The sequence below is a fragment of the Stegodyphus dumicola genome, chromosome 2 (genome assembly GCF_044657685.1).
Source record: "Stegodyphus dumicola isolate Sdum_Otavi_A_Nest chromosome 2, ASM4465768v1".
Lineage (NCBI taxonomy): Eukaryota > Metazoa > Arthropoda > Arachnida > Araneae > Eresidae > Stegodyphus > Stegodyphus dumicola.
The window spans coordinates 91,185,339-91,199,509 of NC_140769.1; the positions used below are offsets into that span (position 1 = coordinate 91,185,339).

At 33.5% G+C, this 14,171-nt stretch overlaps 1 protein-coding gene across 2 annotated transcripts in view; it reads left to right on the forward strand.

The window, feature by feature from the left end:
* The window catches only part of LOC118189640 (H(+)/Cl(-) exchange transporter 7-like), a 128,116-nt gene that overhangs the window by 41,310 nt on the left and 72,635 nt on the right, over positions 1 to 14,171 (forward strand). For both annotated transcript variants that reach the window (XM_035360296.2, XM_035360295.2), the window contains exons 8-10: positions 8,376 to 8,459; positions 12,404 to 12,497; positions 12,777 to 12,841. In XM_035360296.2, coding sequence (XP_035216187.1) covers positions 8,376 to 8,459; positions 12,404 to 12,497; positions 12,777 to 12,841 — 243 coding nt within the window. The remainder of the gene's footprint in view (positions 1 to 8,375; positions 8,460 to 12,403; positions 12,498 to 12,776; positions 12,842 to 14,171) is intronic.

Genomic DNA, 14,171 nt, shown 5'->3' on the forward strand with positions numbered 1-14,171 from the left:
GAATGACTGTTAAAATTTAACTTGTGTTTTCCATGACTTAGGATATATATTAGATTTATATATAGCATTGTTCTAACTTAGGTATTTCGACACAGAATCTGACTTTTTATAAGTAACATACCAATTGTTTTCCATATTTCGATTCTATGACTCAAGTGCCAAGTTTCATGAAAATCACGAGTACTTTTTAAAAAATTTCTCTCTCAAAATTTTAGCTTCTCCATGTTAATTGAATATGGAATATATTTATTATCTCTTTTTCACTAAAATTATTTGATTCTTTCATTCATATTTTAAAATTTAAGATTCATTCCATATAAAATTTGCCTATTTTTTATGGTTTACTTTTAAAATTTGTGTTTTTAAATAATTTTTATTTGAAGAAAATCTATAAAAATTTTACCATCATGTTAAAGTAGATGTATTTCTAAGCATACATGCAAAAAATTAATAGTGTTTATTCAAAATTTCCTAAGCTATATGTGAATTTACTTTTTGAAATTTGGCATTTTTATTATAAGCGATAATAACGAAATGTGGTTTATGTACCTTGTTAAAATTATCTGAAAGAATGAATGATGGACTTTTTTCCACTCGTGCATCGATGAAAAAAAAAAAAAAAAAAGGAAAGGAACTATGTTACTATAAATTAAGAATTTCATTAAGTGAATTATTCTTGGTACAAACTAAAAAATAAAACACCAAGGTAAATTTTTAAATTTCTCTAAATTTTTCACCAAAAATTACAAAATTTAATATATAAGCAAAATTTGAGTCTTAGAACCGAAAAATAGAAAAAGATTTGATACATTGTTTCAGAAAACGTCCGATTTGGTGTCAAAATACCTCTGTTAGAATAATGCTATATAAATCCAATACATATCCTAAGTCACATTTTTGAGACACGGAAAACGCAAGTTAAATTTCGAGAATCATCCAGTAAGTTGGAAGATATAGAACTGTCCCCCTTTTTTGTGCAAGGTGTATATATTGAGAATTTATATATTTAGAGATTTGTGTAAATAAAAGAAAATTCAGAGGGCAACATGACATAGTGCTGTGGGACTACAGTAAAGAACATTAGATACCATGGTTTTTCAGATCATTTGAAATCATGAATGAAATGTGGTACATTTCTTAGTACGCTTAATGGCATGTATGCTAATACACTAAAAGTGTTTTTAGCCCATATATGGCAGTTTTCATTAGCTGGTTTGCAAAGGAGAAATCTAACTGCCCTCCGACTAGTTGAAGATGTAACGATCAGAATCACCAGCGACTCTTTATATAGACTGATTACTGTCATGAAAACCAAAGCATTTTAAGTAACTCATGTACGAGTTGGGACCTGTAAAGAATTGATTAAACTCTGTTATTCTGTTATTTAGCTTTATGGTGACTCAAGGAATGTATTTAAACTCTCTTCTTCCTGTAATCATTCCAACTGTTCTGCCACTGTTCTGTGAACTGACAGTTTGTTGCTACAATAATACACACACTTGCCATTTGTTTGAAAAGGATTCTAATTAAGATGCAATAGCACGGCGAACAAATATTAATTTAGAAGTCAAACAACAAAAATCAGCATTATATTTTCAAATTTTCACAAGACTAGTTTCGATGGTTTTACCGAACCATCATCCTCAGCTGCAAAAGGGCAAATGAATGAGATAAGATATAATGATTAGATAAGATAAGAAAGCCTGGACAGGAGATAAACTACTGGCACCATTTGTTGATGAAACCAGAACTAAAACATAATTTCTTTAAAGGCTGAAAGCAAAGAAGGGTTGGAATTAGGGTCGTTAAGGGGAACAGAAAGATTTTTTTGAATGTGAAATGCCTCTAGAAAATCCAGTTCACCAATGGAAGATGTTTCTTGAATAATTTTGGCAGCAGAAAAATTGAAAGTGGAATTTTCGGACCAACAATGTTGGGCAACAGAAGATTTATGTGTTTCCTTTTTTCTAACATATGCCTCATGTTCCTTAATGCGAAATTTTAAGGCTCGCTTAGATGTAAATTAAGCCACACTGGCAAGGAATCCTGTAAATGCTCCAGAAATTCATATCCGGAATGGGGTCCTTGAGTGTGAACTTGGAATTTTATTGATGGGAGAATAAATGACCCAAAAGTTAAATTTCTACAAAATATGTGCAACTTTATAGCTAATTAATGGAAAGAAGGGAAGGAGAACAGAATTTTTATAATCTCCTAAAATAAGAGTATGGCTTTTAGTGTGTTGAGATGAAAATTTTTTAACTGCTTGATTAATAATGTTGGGTGAAAAGCCCCTGTCAATAGCTATTGTTTTTAAATAATTTAGTTCTTCATCAAGGGCTAGTTTGGAGGAGCAAACTTGAAGAGCACGGAAAACATAGGAATAAAATGAAGCTAACTTTTTTTTAGTTGGATGACATGATTTAAAGTGTGGTGGAAGGCAAACCGATGAAGGTTTACGGTAAACTGTAGTACTGAAGTTGGATGTGTTACGTGTGACCAGAATGTCGAGAAACGGAAGAGAATTGCAAGTCTCAAGTTCAAAAGTGAACTGAATAGGAGGATCAATAGAATTCATTGTTGAAAGAACTTTATTTAAATCATCTTTATTACCTTCAAACAGGGTAAAAGTATCGTCTAAACAGGGTAAAAGTAGCGGAACCATGCCGGGAAGTTTAATGTTTCAAACAATTTTGATTCATAATAATGCATGTAGATATCAGCCGGAATGGGACTGAGGGGGCTTCCATGGCTAATCCCTCAGTTTGCTTGTAATATTTATTTTGGAAAACAAAATGCATTTGTTTCAAACAGCGTGAGAGAAATTAGCTCATCAATTTCAATGCAAGAGGAATGAAATTCGCGAAGTCTGGGTTCTAGACATCTTAATGCACCCTCTACTGGAACATCGGTGAATAATGATTTTACATCAAAAGAAATCATGAGTAAATTTCTAGGAGAGATGTTTTTAACCTTTTTTACAAACTCTATTGAATTTTTTATGGCGTAAATGTAAGTTGAAAATCCTTATAGAGTTGAAAATCCAGAAACTAAATATTTAGCTAACAGATATGAGGCAGTACCTAAATTTGATACAGTAGGGCAGAAAGGAATACCACTTTTATGAATTTTGGGAAGAGCATATAAGCTGGCACAATTCGCAACAGATGGGATAAGCGAATGTTTTAAGTTGCTTGAAAGGATTTGTGAAGATTTGATTGCAGTTTTTATTTTTGACAGGTCCGAAGGTGAAGGATCTTTAGGGATCAGATTATATGGTCCTTCATTTAAGAGTTTAGTGACACCATCAATGTAAGTGTTCTTATCCATGATGACTATCTGGCCACCTTTGTCGGTCTTTGAAATGATAATATTCAGGTTAGAATGAATGTCGCGCATTGTAGCTCTTTCTCTCACGGTTGGTTAGATTTGGTTTCAAAGGTTTATTATTGAATTTCACATTATGAGTGATAAGATGCCTAATCATTTCTTTCTATGAATCTGAAACTTTACTGAACTTGAAAGCTTTTTCGATAGGAGCCAAAATCTTTGGAATTGAGGGTTTAAAGGTTTGTGAGAAGTTAAAATTATATTTTAGAATTCTCTCTTGTTCTTCTGATAAACTAACATTAGGAGGTTATAAAAATTCTGTTGTCATTCCCTTCTTTCCATCAGTTAGCTATACAGTTGCACGTATTTTGCAGAAATTTAACTTTCGGGTTGTTTATTCTCCCATCAATAAAATTCCGAGTTCCATATTCAAGGACCCCATTCCGGATATGAATTCTTGGAGTATTTACAGGATTCCTTTCCAGTGTGGTTTAATTTACATTGGCCAAACTAAGAGAGCCTTAAATTTTTGCGTTAAGGAACATGAGGCGTATGTTAGAAAAAAGGAAACACCTAAGTCTTATATTGCCCAACATTGCTGGTCCGAAAATCAGGCTTTCAATTTTTCTGGTGCCAAAATTATTCAAAAAACATCTTCCATTGGTGAACTGGTTTTTCTAGAGGCATTTCGCATTCAAAAAAGCTTTCTGTTCTCGTTAACAACCCTAATTCCAATCCATCTTTGCCTTCAGCCTTTAAAGAAATTATGTTTTAGTTTTGGTTTCATCAACAGATGGCACTCGCAGCTTATCTCTTGTCCAGGCTTTCTTATCTTATCTAACCAATACAGTCAAAAGTCGTTAATTCGGACACCCATAATTCGGAATGATCTATAATCCGGACCTCAAAACTAAAAACTTTCTGCGCATGTGCCGTGTTGACACATGCGCATAGGCGTTTATGCGTGCGCGTAAGACCTTTTACGACTACGCATATGAGTGTGCGCAAGTGCAGAATACGTTTTCGCATGCGCGTTTTATGTATAATGGACGTATAAGCTAAAATTATCTAATTATCTATTTCAGTTAATGTTGATGATTGCGTTGTTCTTAAATTTTCGAATTGGATCCGGCTTATTATTTTTTGCAGACTGTAAGAGCAATTTTATAAAAGTAAGCTTAAACTTTCGATTATATCAAATAGAATTTCCGATATATATTTGTTAATATGTAAAGGATCTAAAGCGAAAGTATGTTTTGAAATCCGAAATCTGTTTATCAATTTCATGCTGCTTGATCTGTCAGCACTATCCTTATCTTCAGCGCAGATGTTTTTATTTTATTTGGCTTATAATTCCTTACCAAATGTAATATTTCATCTCGATATGCTCCGTCTTTGATATGATTTAAAACAAGTTCCTCATCATTATAATTCGCTTCCGATAGCGAAGAAAGTGACAGAGGTTATTGAAAACGAAAAAATTTCAATTGACAAATTAGTCAGTGTTCTCGACACAGCAATTACAGGACTTGAACAGCGGAACTTTGTAACTGAACAAGAAATTATGTCTGTTTAATAGAATTAAAGAGAAAGTATTATCACATGAAACGAAGCAAAACTTAAACAACTTACATTGAAAGAAATGTTTAATAAAGTAAACAAATAAATATTAAGCTTTTTCTTTTTGCAACTTTTGATACCCTTTAGATCATAATTGTTCTTTATTTCATAAATTACGGTTTCATATTTTTAATTTTAGAATTTCTGCATGCCATCTTACAAGATTTAAACTGATGATCTATAATCCGGAAAAATCGATAATCCGGAATCGCCAAAGTCCCGACGAGTCCGGATTAACGACTTTTGACTGTATATCATATTTCATTCATTTGCGCTTTTACAGCTGAGGATGATTGTTCAGTAAAACCATGGAAACTAGTCCTGTGAAAATTTGAAAATATATAACGCTGATTTTTTTTTTTTGACTTCTAAATTAAGGATTCTAATGTTTGATGCTGAAGCTGCCCTTTTTGATATTTCACTAGTTCTTTTATTACCAATAAACTCCAGTGTGTGCATGAACACATTGCAGTTTCGGCCTCATTTCCTCAGGCAGGAAGATTCATAATCTCTTAATCTCTTTTACTATTCGAATTTTGCATTTTTGGCCTTTGATGGGCTGCGGGCTGAATTTTTACATATTTTTAAGGCCTATTCTGTTTAAATGCAAAAGTGTATTGCTTCTCTGAGAGCAACTAGCTCTGCTTGAAAGACTGAGTTGTTAAAACTTAGCCTTTGTGACCAGATCTGGATTACATCTTTTCCTAGCACTTCGCAGATTTCGCTGCCTGTATGTTGCTGTTCTTTGAAGCTATCTGTGTAGAAGGCATAGGCATGGTTTTTAAATACTGCCATTGGTATGAGCTCAACTCTATTGTTGTTCTGCTGGCATTTGATTGTTGTTAATGTGGCATTTGATTTATAATCTCTGTGATAGTAAGGACAGTTCCATAGTGTTGTGTTGCATTTTAATCTCTGTGTCTGAACTACTGCACATTCTATTTGCACCGTGAGATGAAATGGGGGCAGCCCAGCTAAGACATTTAGGGCCCTAGTGAGGAACATGTGGTATCTCCACCAGATGCTCAGTAGAAATAGTCATTGTATCAGTCTAAGTTGGTGCATCATTCATACTCGCATGTCGACCTCACAGTTAAGTTCCATGCAATACCACTGTTTGTGCAACTATTGAGTACCAAATCTTTAGAATTTGTGAGGATACCCTCCATAACTGTTGTTCTGAACAGAGAATTTGATAGTTTGTGCAGTCTTTGGTTGTTCTGAAAACCGTGCTGATATCTTATGAATCTGTCATCTATAATGATGCCTAAATTAAGTGTTGCATTATTTTTCATCTTTCCATCGTATTTTTATTCCTGTAATATGGTTATATCTCTTTTCATTGTTTATCACAAGTTTTTGCATTTAGCCACTAAAATTACAAGTTTGTGTTCTGCCCAATTTACGTATTTATTCAGGGCATAGTGGACATGTGTTTTATAATCTCTTTCTGATTTGACCTTTGACTTAGATCAAGTCATTTGCATAGACAAGAATTTCAATGTCGTGTTGTCATAGAAAGCTCAAAAGCAAAGTCAGCTGCTAGGTTTCAAAGAAAAGGTTAAAGGCATGACCCTTATGGATTGTCTCTGTTAATGTCTGATGTATAATGTCTTCATCTGTTGTGTCCTAAACATACATGTTTCTTAGCTATAAATTAAATCATAGAACGTTCTTGGACATTCTATGTCCTTCAATATGTTCAGTACATTATGCCACCGCAGGTTATCAAAGGAGCCGTGAATGTCAGCTGAAATGTTTAGGGTGTGCAATTTATTCTGTTTGTTATTAGTATCTACTAGGCTATCTTGCTTCAATATAATGCTGAAAATGTATGCTACAGCTTGAAATGTGGTTGCCACCTGAGAGAGTATTTCTGCTCAGAATGGATGGTCCTTGTTGTGTGCTACTTTGAACAATGTCCCATATTTTTCACTGGTTTCCGTAGAATGTTTTTGCCATGCAAGCAGTTTTGGCCTGTTGGTGGATCTCTCATAGGCAGCTTGAATTCTCTTGAAATTAATCGTAAGAGCCTCAGGATCATGGCAGCCCTCCACTTGATGTCAAAATGCCAACAGATAGTATAATATGGGTATTGTCTAGCTCTTGAATGCTTGCACATTTATCACAAATTGAGACAAGATGTTAAGCATATAGATCCAGTGTCTCTTTGAATATAGTTGCTTTTAACTATGTTTTTAACAGCATAATTGTGATCCAACTCTATGTAAAATTCAATAGGATCAATGTGATCACTTAAAAAAGAATTTTTTTGTTTTTCTATCCTCTGATACACAGTGCATAGATAAGATAATGTTTGACCAGTCTTAGGTGCAGGTGGTCCAGTAGGTGGGAGAGTTATGATTAGAATTAACTATTGCAAGATTTGCTAGCTGTTATAAATTCAAGAACAATTGCTGCATAAAAGTTATTCTGTGAAGGGCTCCACGGTGTGCTCATGGCATTGAAGTTATCTGCTAAAGCAGTGTAATTCACTGAATAGTTGAGGGCCTTGCTCAACTCGGGGAGTACATTTGCAATATTCCTTGATGAAGAGATACATGCACTGGTGAACATGTTATTGTTATAAAAGCTTTTAAGTTAAATTGAAACTATAGATTCTCTTTTAAATGGGAAAGAGTTGGTGGACTGTTATAAACGATGGCTGCCAAGTGGCTAACTGACTGGTATACTTTCACACGGTTGAAGCCTTGGAATTTGCCATTAGTTGAATAATGTTCCTCTAGAAATGCTACAGAGAAGATATTTTCAAGAATGACCTGTATTGTATATGTTATGGTGTCTTGATAACACTTCTAGCTACTCTGAAGTATCCCAAGAACAAGACTATTTATCATCTTTATACAGTAAAATATCAACTGGACATTTAATGTTGCATCCATTCTTCAACCTGCACAGCTTGACTTTGTACACTTAGCATACTATGGAATTGGTTGAGTGTGTTGCTTCATATGCTCATAGTCTTACTTTTACTGAAATTGCTTTATTGTTAATCTATGCTTATTCAAACATGCATGTGTTACATTCATACTTAGGTTGCCACATAAAATACTTTTTGGCTACATCATGTGTTGCCTCATCAGTATTTCTTAGCAACTTTTCTGAAGCAGAGAGGTAGGGATAATCAGAAAATACCAAAATATGCTAAGAATCTCCTTTTCTTTGGTGTTTTGTAAAACTTCATTCAGACTATTATAACATAATCGTTTTGCATGTAATATTATGATTATTAATAATTTTCTTTGCAGTTTATAAAATGTGTAATAAAATTTCTGAATGAACAAAAATAATAATTTTGTAAGTTTTTAACCGGTTAACGTATTGCTAGAAAATTTAAATCGATATTAGTGCTGTGCATAATATTAATCATATATCTGCCCCTAATAAGTTATTTTTGTTTTCAGGAAGGACCAATGATTCATTGTGGTGCAGTTATAGCTGCTGGAATTTCACAAGGGAAAAGTACATCTCTGCGTAAGAACTGCAAGGTTAGCTTAAATACATTGATCATCTTGTTCTATTTTAGAAATATGTCTGTGGGAGAAACGAGGATTATTAGTGTTCTATAAATACAAGTATAATACTATTGCAAATGCAACACCAAAGAAGGAGTGACCTGAAAATTATGCAAATTTCAGGATAGACGCATGTCACCGAGCTATATGCGAATGATATGAAATGCACAGCTCTCCAGCGCACGTTGAAGAAGATATAAGGGAAAGAACCTGCTGAATGTTCAATTTTTGTGCTGTTATTTCTGCTTGGGAAATCATAATAGGAAATTTGTTCTTGTCTCAGAGGACACGTGTAGGAGCAGAGAATGCTAGGCTATCTTCAACGGAGGCAGTCCCAGCAGACAAGCAATTTTGCAAGGGGAATGGTGATCAGACTGGGAAGGGCAGGTTGGTCTACATGGCAGATCTCAGCTTACATACTCCTGGACATGTCCACAGTGCACCGGCTGTGATGATGATGGTTGGAACAAGGAAATGTGGCAAATTCAAGGGGTACTAGTTGCAGCCAGAGTGATGCCAGCATGTATGGATCCAACACTTCCGCCGACAAGTGGTCTGCAAGCCACTTCTACCTCCATTTTGCATCATGTTCAAGACAACCTGGATTTTCTCATATTCACCAGAACCATTTGTTGTCAATTGGTGGCTAGTGGCCTGCACTCGTGGCATCCATTAAGAAGACTTTCATCATAAATGCCATCTGCAATGGTTCCGGGATCGAGCGATATGGACAACAGAATAGCTCAGGGTCGTGTTCTCAGATGAGTCACATTTCTTTTTCTCGAATGATAGATGCTGCATATGAGTGTTGCGTCGATGTGGAGATAGGTCCAATCGAGCAGCAATTGCAGCATTAAGGTTTGGGGCACAATTGTGTACAATTCCAGGTCATCTCTACTTCACCTTGTATTCAGGCAACTTTGTAATTTAGGGCACTATGATGGCCCAACAATATGTGGATGATGTGTTGCAGCCGATCACACTCCTCTATCTTCAGAAAGTGCCCAATGCCCTTTATCAGCAGGATAATGCCGCACCGCACACTACTCGCATCAGCCAACGTGTTCTGCAAGGAGAATAGATGCTTCCTTAGCCACCTTTCTCTCTTGATCTCTCACCAATCTGACACATTTAGGATGTCATTGGATGCCATTTGCTGACCCAGCCATTGCCGCATTCAGAAGATGAATTTTGGCAAACGGTTGACAGGGAATGGAGAGCCATTCCTCAGAACGCATCCATAGTGTCATTGACTGTGTGCCTAAACATGTTGCTTTGTGTATCGGTGTCTAAGGTGGTCCTACAACCTACTGAGCTAACACTCTTCTCTATCTGTATTTGCATATCATTTCAAAATAAAAATCACTTATTGTTCATTGCTGTCTCTCTCTGTTTATCGAGTTTAATAACTTTCTGGCCACTCCTTCTTGGTGCTGCATTTTCAATGTTGGGCAGTGTATTTAATGTGGTCTTTCTTAATGGACACGAAAATAAATTTTATTTTTTCCTTCAAGCAGTGGCTTATCAGTACCTGATTAGCTAAAGCTGAAAGGTATTTGTTGTTAGTTATAGATTCAATTCCAGCAATGGATTTCATTGTTTCTCGATAAGTAATATAAATATAAGCCAGTTTCCCATAAAAAAAAATTTTCTGGAGGCATTCCTTTTTTTAGTCAAATCCTATTCGTTCCTTCAATAATACTTTTTTCCCTCTATATTTTTAACAGTTATGCTGTTATATTCAAGGTAATCCTAAGTCTAGCATATAGTCTGTATTGTTATTTTTTTTTTTTTTTTTTAGTTATTAAGTTAAATATTTTAATTATAAATAATGTGATAAGTAATAAAAACTCTCATGGCAGCCACTTGCTGAAAGTGTGCAGTATTTTTTAGAACATAGATAAATATTGGAATTGAAAATCATTTTTCTAGGGTGTTTATCTCCACAAGAAACAGAAATCATCTGGAACTATTGAGGATCATCTTAGGGAATTTTCATTGTATTCCTATTTTTATATATGTTATTCAATACTAATGTGAAAATCCTTAGTTAATAGCTATTAAAATATCTAAAAATAATAATTAATTATAATTCTGAGTAAACTGTAACAGAAAAATTAAGTCTGTGAATAAATAGTCAAAATAATTCCATTGTATAACGCTGCAAATTGAATATGTGATATTTTCTATGGGATTAATTAAACAGAAATAAGAGTACAAGTTATTTATGCCTTAAGATTTAGAAAATGTTTGTCAGTATGACATTAATCTAATTCTTGGTTTTATAAATTCATTCGAACATTGAATTAACACTAATGCCTTCTTTTTTTGAGACCACTGAGTATAGCTCATATATTTCATGTTATGAAAGTATAGATTTGGATTGAATTATTTTGAGTTTTGGCAAAACGCCTGATGACTATCTCCGTAGGAGAAATAATGCTACTCTGAGAAACTGGCTTAGATTCATGTTACGCATAAAGAAATCCATGAAAACTCCATGTAGTCAACATGTTCACTGCAATTTGAACATGGGTTGAACGGCCAGTATTCAACAATCTTTCTGGCGCACCAGCGGCCGAGCGGTAAATTCGCTGAACACTGGTAGTTAGTTCGGTCCGAGGTTCGAATCCCGCGAACGGGCTGGCTGCAAGGGTGTTTTCGTGGTTTTCCCCATGTGTAACGTATATATGAGCCAGTTTCCCCTTAGAAAGTCCTCCACAGAGGCATTCCTCCTCTTAGGCAGGTAGCCCTTGAGGCTTTGCTATAATCACATACACACACACAGCAATCTTATTACTTGGTTCTTAATGGCTATAAAATCATGAATCTGTTGTAGTTTTACATTTCTTTAAATTAACCCTCTGACTGCTCAATTTGTGGACTGAAATCGCTTCCAAAATTGTGTACTCTTTTTTTTTTTTTTTTTTTTTGGCATATTTTAAATCTATATATATTGGAGAATTGAAAAATGCACTTTTTCTTTCTAGAAAATATTTTTTATATAGATTTTTATCATGAGAAACTAAGTTACCAGAAAAACCAATTTCAGATGTTATAACCAAAAAAAAATCGTTTTTTAAAATAAATTTCAGTTGAATTACAGTTAATTTTTATTTATTGCATAATATAAAAAAGTGAAATGTATAGAATTTAAGAAAATATAAAGCGCTAAGAGAAAAATACCTTAGAAATTCAGTTTAGTATGATAGAGTAAAAACAGGGTTCAAGACAAAGTCCAACTTCACAGTCTTTGCACCAAAATCAATAAATCAATAAATCTAATTAATAATCAATCTAATTATTAATCTAATTAATAATTCGATAATTTAATTAAATAATCAAGATAATCACTGAACGTTTTCTAGCAGCCATTTCTGTAAGAAAAAACGGCAAAAAGTGAAGTTTGAGCGCTAATACCACATGCTTTCAAATGCTGCAGTTTAGTGGACAACTAATGATATCTGTTGGCCAAAACATAAAATAAATGCCTAATACTGTATATAATTTATTTCAATGGTTAATTGGCGAAAAAACGGGATCCGCTCCTCAATAAAGGAAGAAAAACATTTGCCCACGGAAATCACGGAATGAGCAAATTTTGCTACATTTGAGTTAGTTGCCTGTGGAAATCGCGGGGTGATCAGCCAGAGGGTTATGTGCTAATTTATGGGACCATATTTGAATTGTAGTTTAAAATTTGAATGCAAAGTCAATTTTATTTATTGAAGGTAGAATGCTGTAGTATATAGTTTTTTGAAAATGATAAAAATTTCATTTAATTTCTGGTCTATTTATTTATTTATTTATTTATTTTACTGTAATAAAAATAGAAAAGATAATTAGGATGATGGATATTTCGGGAAAAATTTAAATTGTTCTTTTTTCCTCCCCTTTCTACTAATATTACACAAAAGATATTTGTGGAATTTCGAGAGGATCATGAAAAGAGAGATTTTGTTTCTGCTGGTGCTGCAGCTGGTGTTGCTGCTGCCTTTGGAGCTCCTGTTGGTAAGTAATTTGTATTGTTAAATCTTAACATTTAAGTGATTAGTTTAATAAGTGGGTTTATGTTTCTAGAAGATATATCAATGCCAAATTCTAAAGAAATGGCATAGTAGAATAATAAATCATGCATTATTTTTCTCATTGAGGCATTAAATTGATGCTGTAATATAAAATTTGACTAGAAAGTTTTTTATTATTTTATATGAAAAAAAGTTTTAAAAAAATCTGAGAAATACATTCTCTTTCATTGATTAAGAAGATTAAAAAGAAAAAATTTTGTAGGTGGTGTACTGTTCAGTTTAGAGGAAGGTGCTAGCTTTTGGAATCAGTCCTTGACCTGGCGAATAGTAAGCAATTTATTTGTATATATATTTATCACATTCACAATTAAGTAAACAATTTTATTTTATGTGTGAAGTTTTATTAAATTAGCCAAAGTTTAACCTTAGTTTTTTAGAAATTTTGTGTGTATATTGAGAATACATAAGAATGTATGTAAAATAAATTTTATTTATCCTAAAAATAGGGCAGTAAGTAGTTTGAAAGTAAATGGTAAAAAGTAAATAATTTGTGAAAAGTTTAAACATTCTTAATTAGGCAATGTACAGTCATTGCCATAAAAATTTGAGAAGTGCCAAAATTGAACAAAATTTTATGTGTTCAACATTTCAGGTAAGTGATTACAAAATGAAAGGGAAAAGATAATTTATTACAGAAAAAATTTAAATGAATGGATGTTTTAATACCATTGTAGAACCACCTCTAGCATGAATACAGCATGCAATATGAGCGGGAATTGAGGCATATAGATACTATATTGGTGTCCTGGCCTCATCACTTTCCATGGCTGCTATATGTGTGCTTCTAGTTCAACTATAAACTATCAGTGTCGTGTTTAAAACAAGATGCTCACAATTCATATTTTCTTTAACCATGGTTACTGTTATCGCAGCCAGGCTTATTCTCACTAAAACATCAAAGGCACTAAGTAGGGTGCGCCGGAAAACACTTAAAAAAAAAAAAAAAAAAAAAAAAAAAAAAAAAAAAAAAAAACAGTTTTTTATTGCTATACCCTGAAAAAGTTGCCTATTGCCTAACTATGCAAAATAAAATACAAAATTTTCATACAAAACATATTTTCCATTTACATGTCTAGTTTTGAAAATTGCAAACATTTGCAGTCTTAAGTCAATTTTTTATAATTACTAAACTCTCCCCTGTTGAAATGGAATTGTTTCTGATGGGAAGTTTGGGCATAAGAAATTTGAAAAAAAAGTATAAAACCTGTATTTTCTGATTATTTATTAATTCTGCTAATAGCTGAACATGCACAGTTTTTTGTAAAAATAGCAATATTTCATAATTTCTGATCATTTTTAGTAAGTAAACTGTGAATATAATTATTTATTTTTATTTGTATTTATTTATTTTAAATAATGCACCTTAAAGATATTTTGGGGGGAAAATTTTGGCATAATACATTTTGATAGGAGAGTCGTCCTGATCAAGCCATCTGTGGCATCAGTGCTGCACAACATTTTAGAAGCTTTGATCACAGGTTTACAGCCTGTTTGTGACAAAAGAAGCTTTGGAAATCCAGCTGCTGATATGTGGTAGTCTTTAATAGATTTTAAATGTTCTCACCCATAATGTTTCGTAATAGTGGAGGAGAAGAGA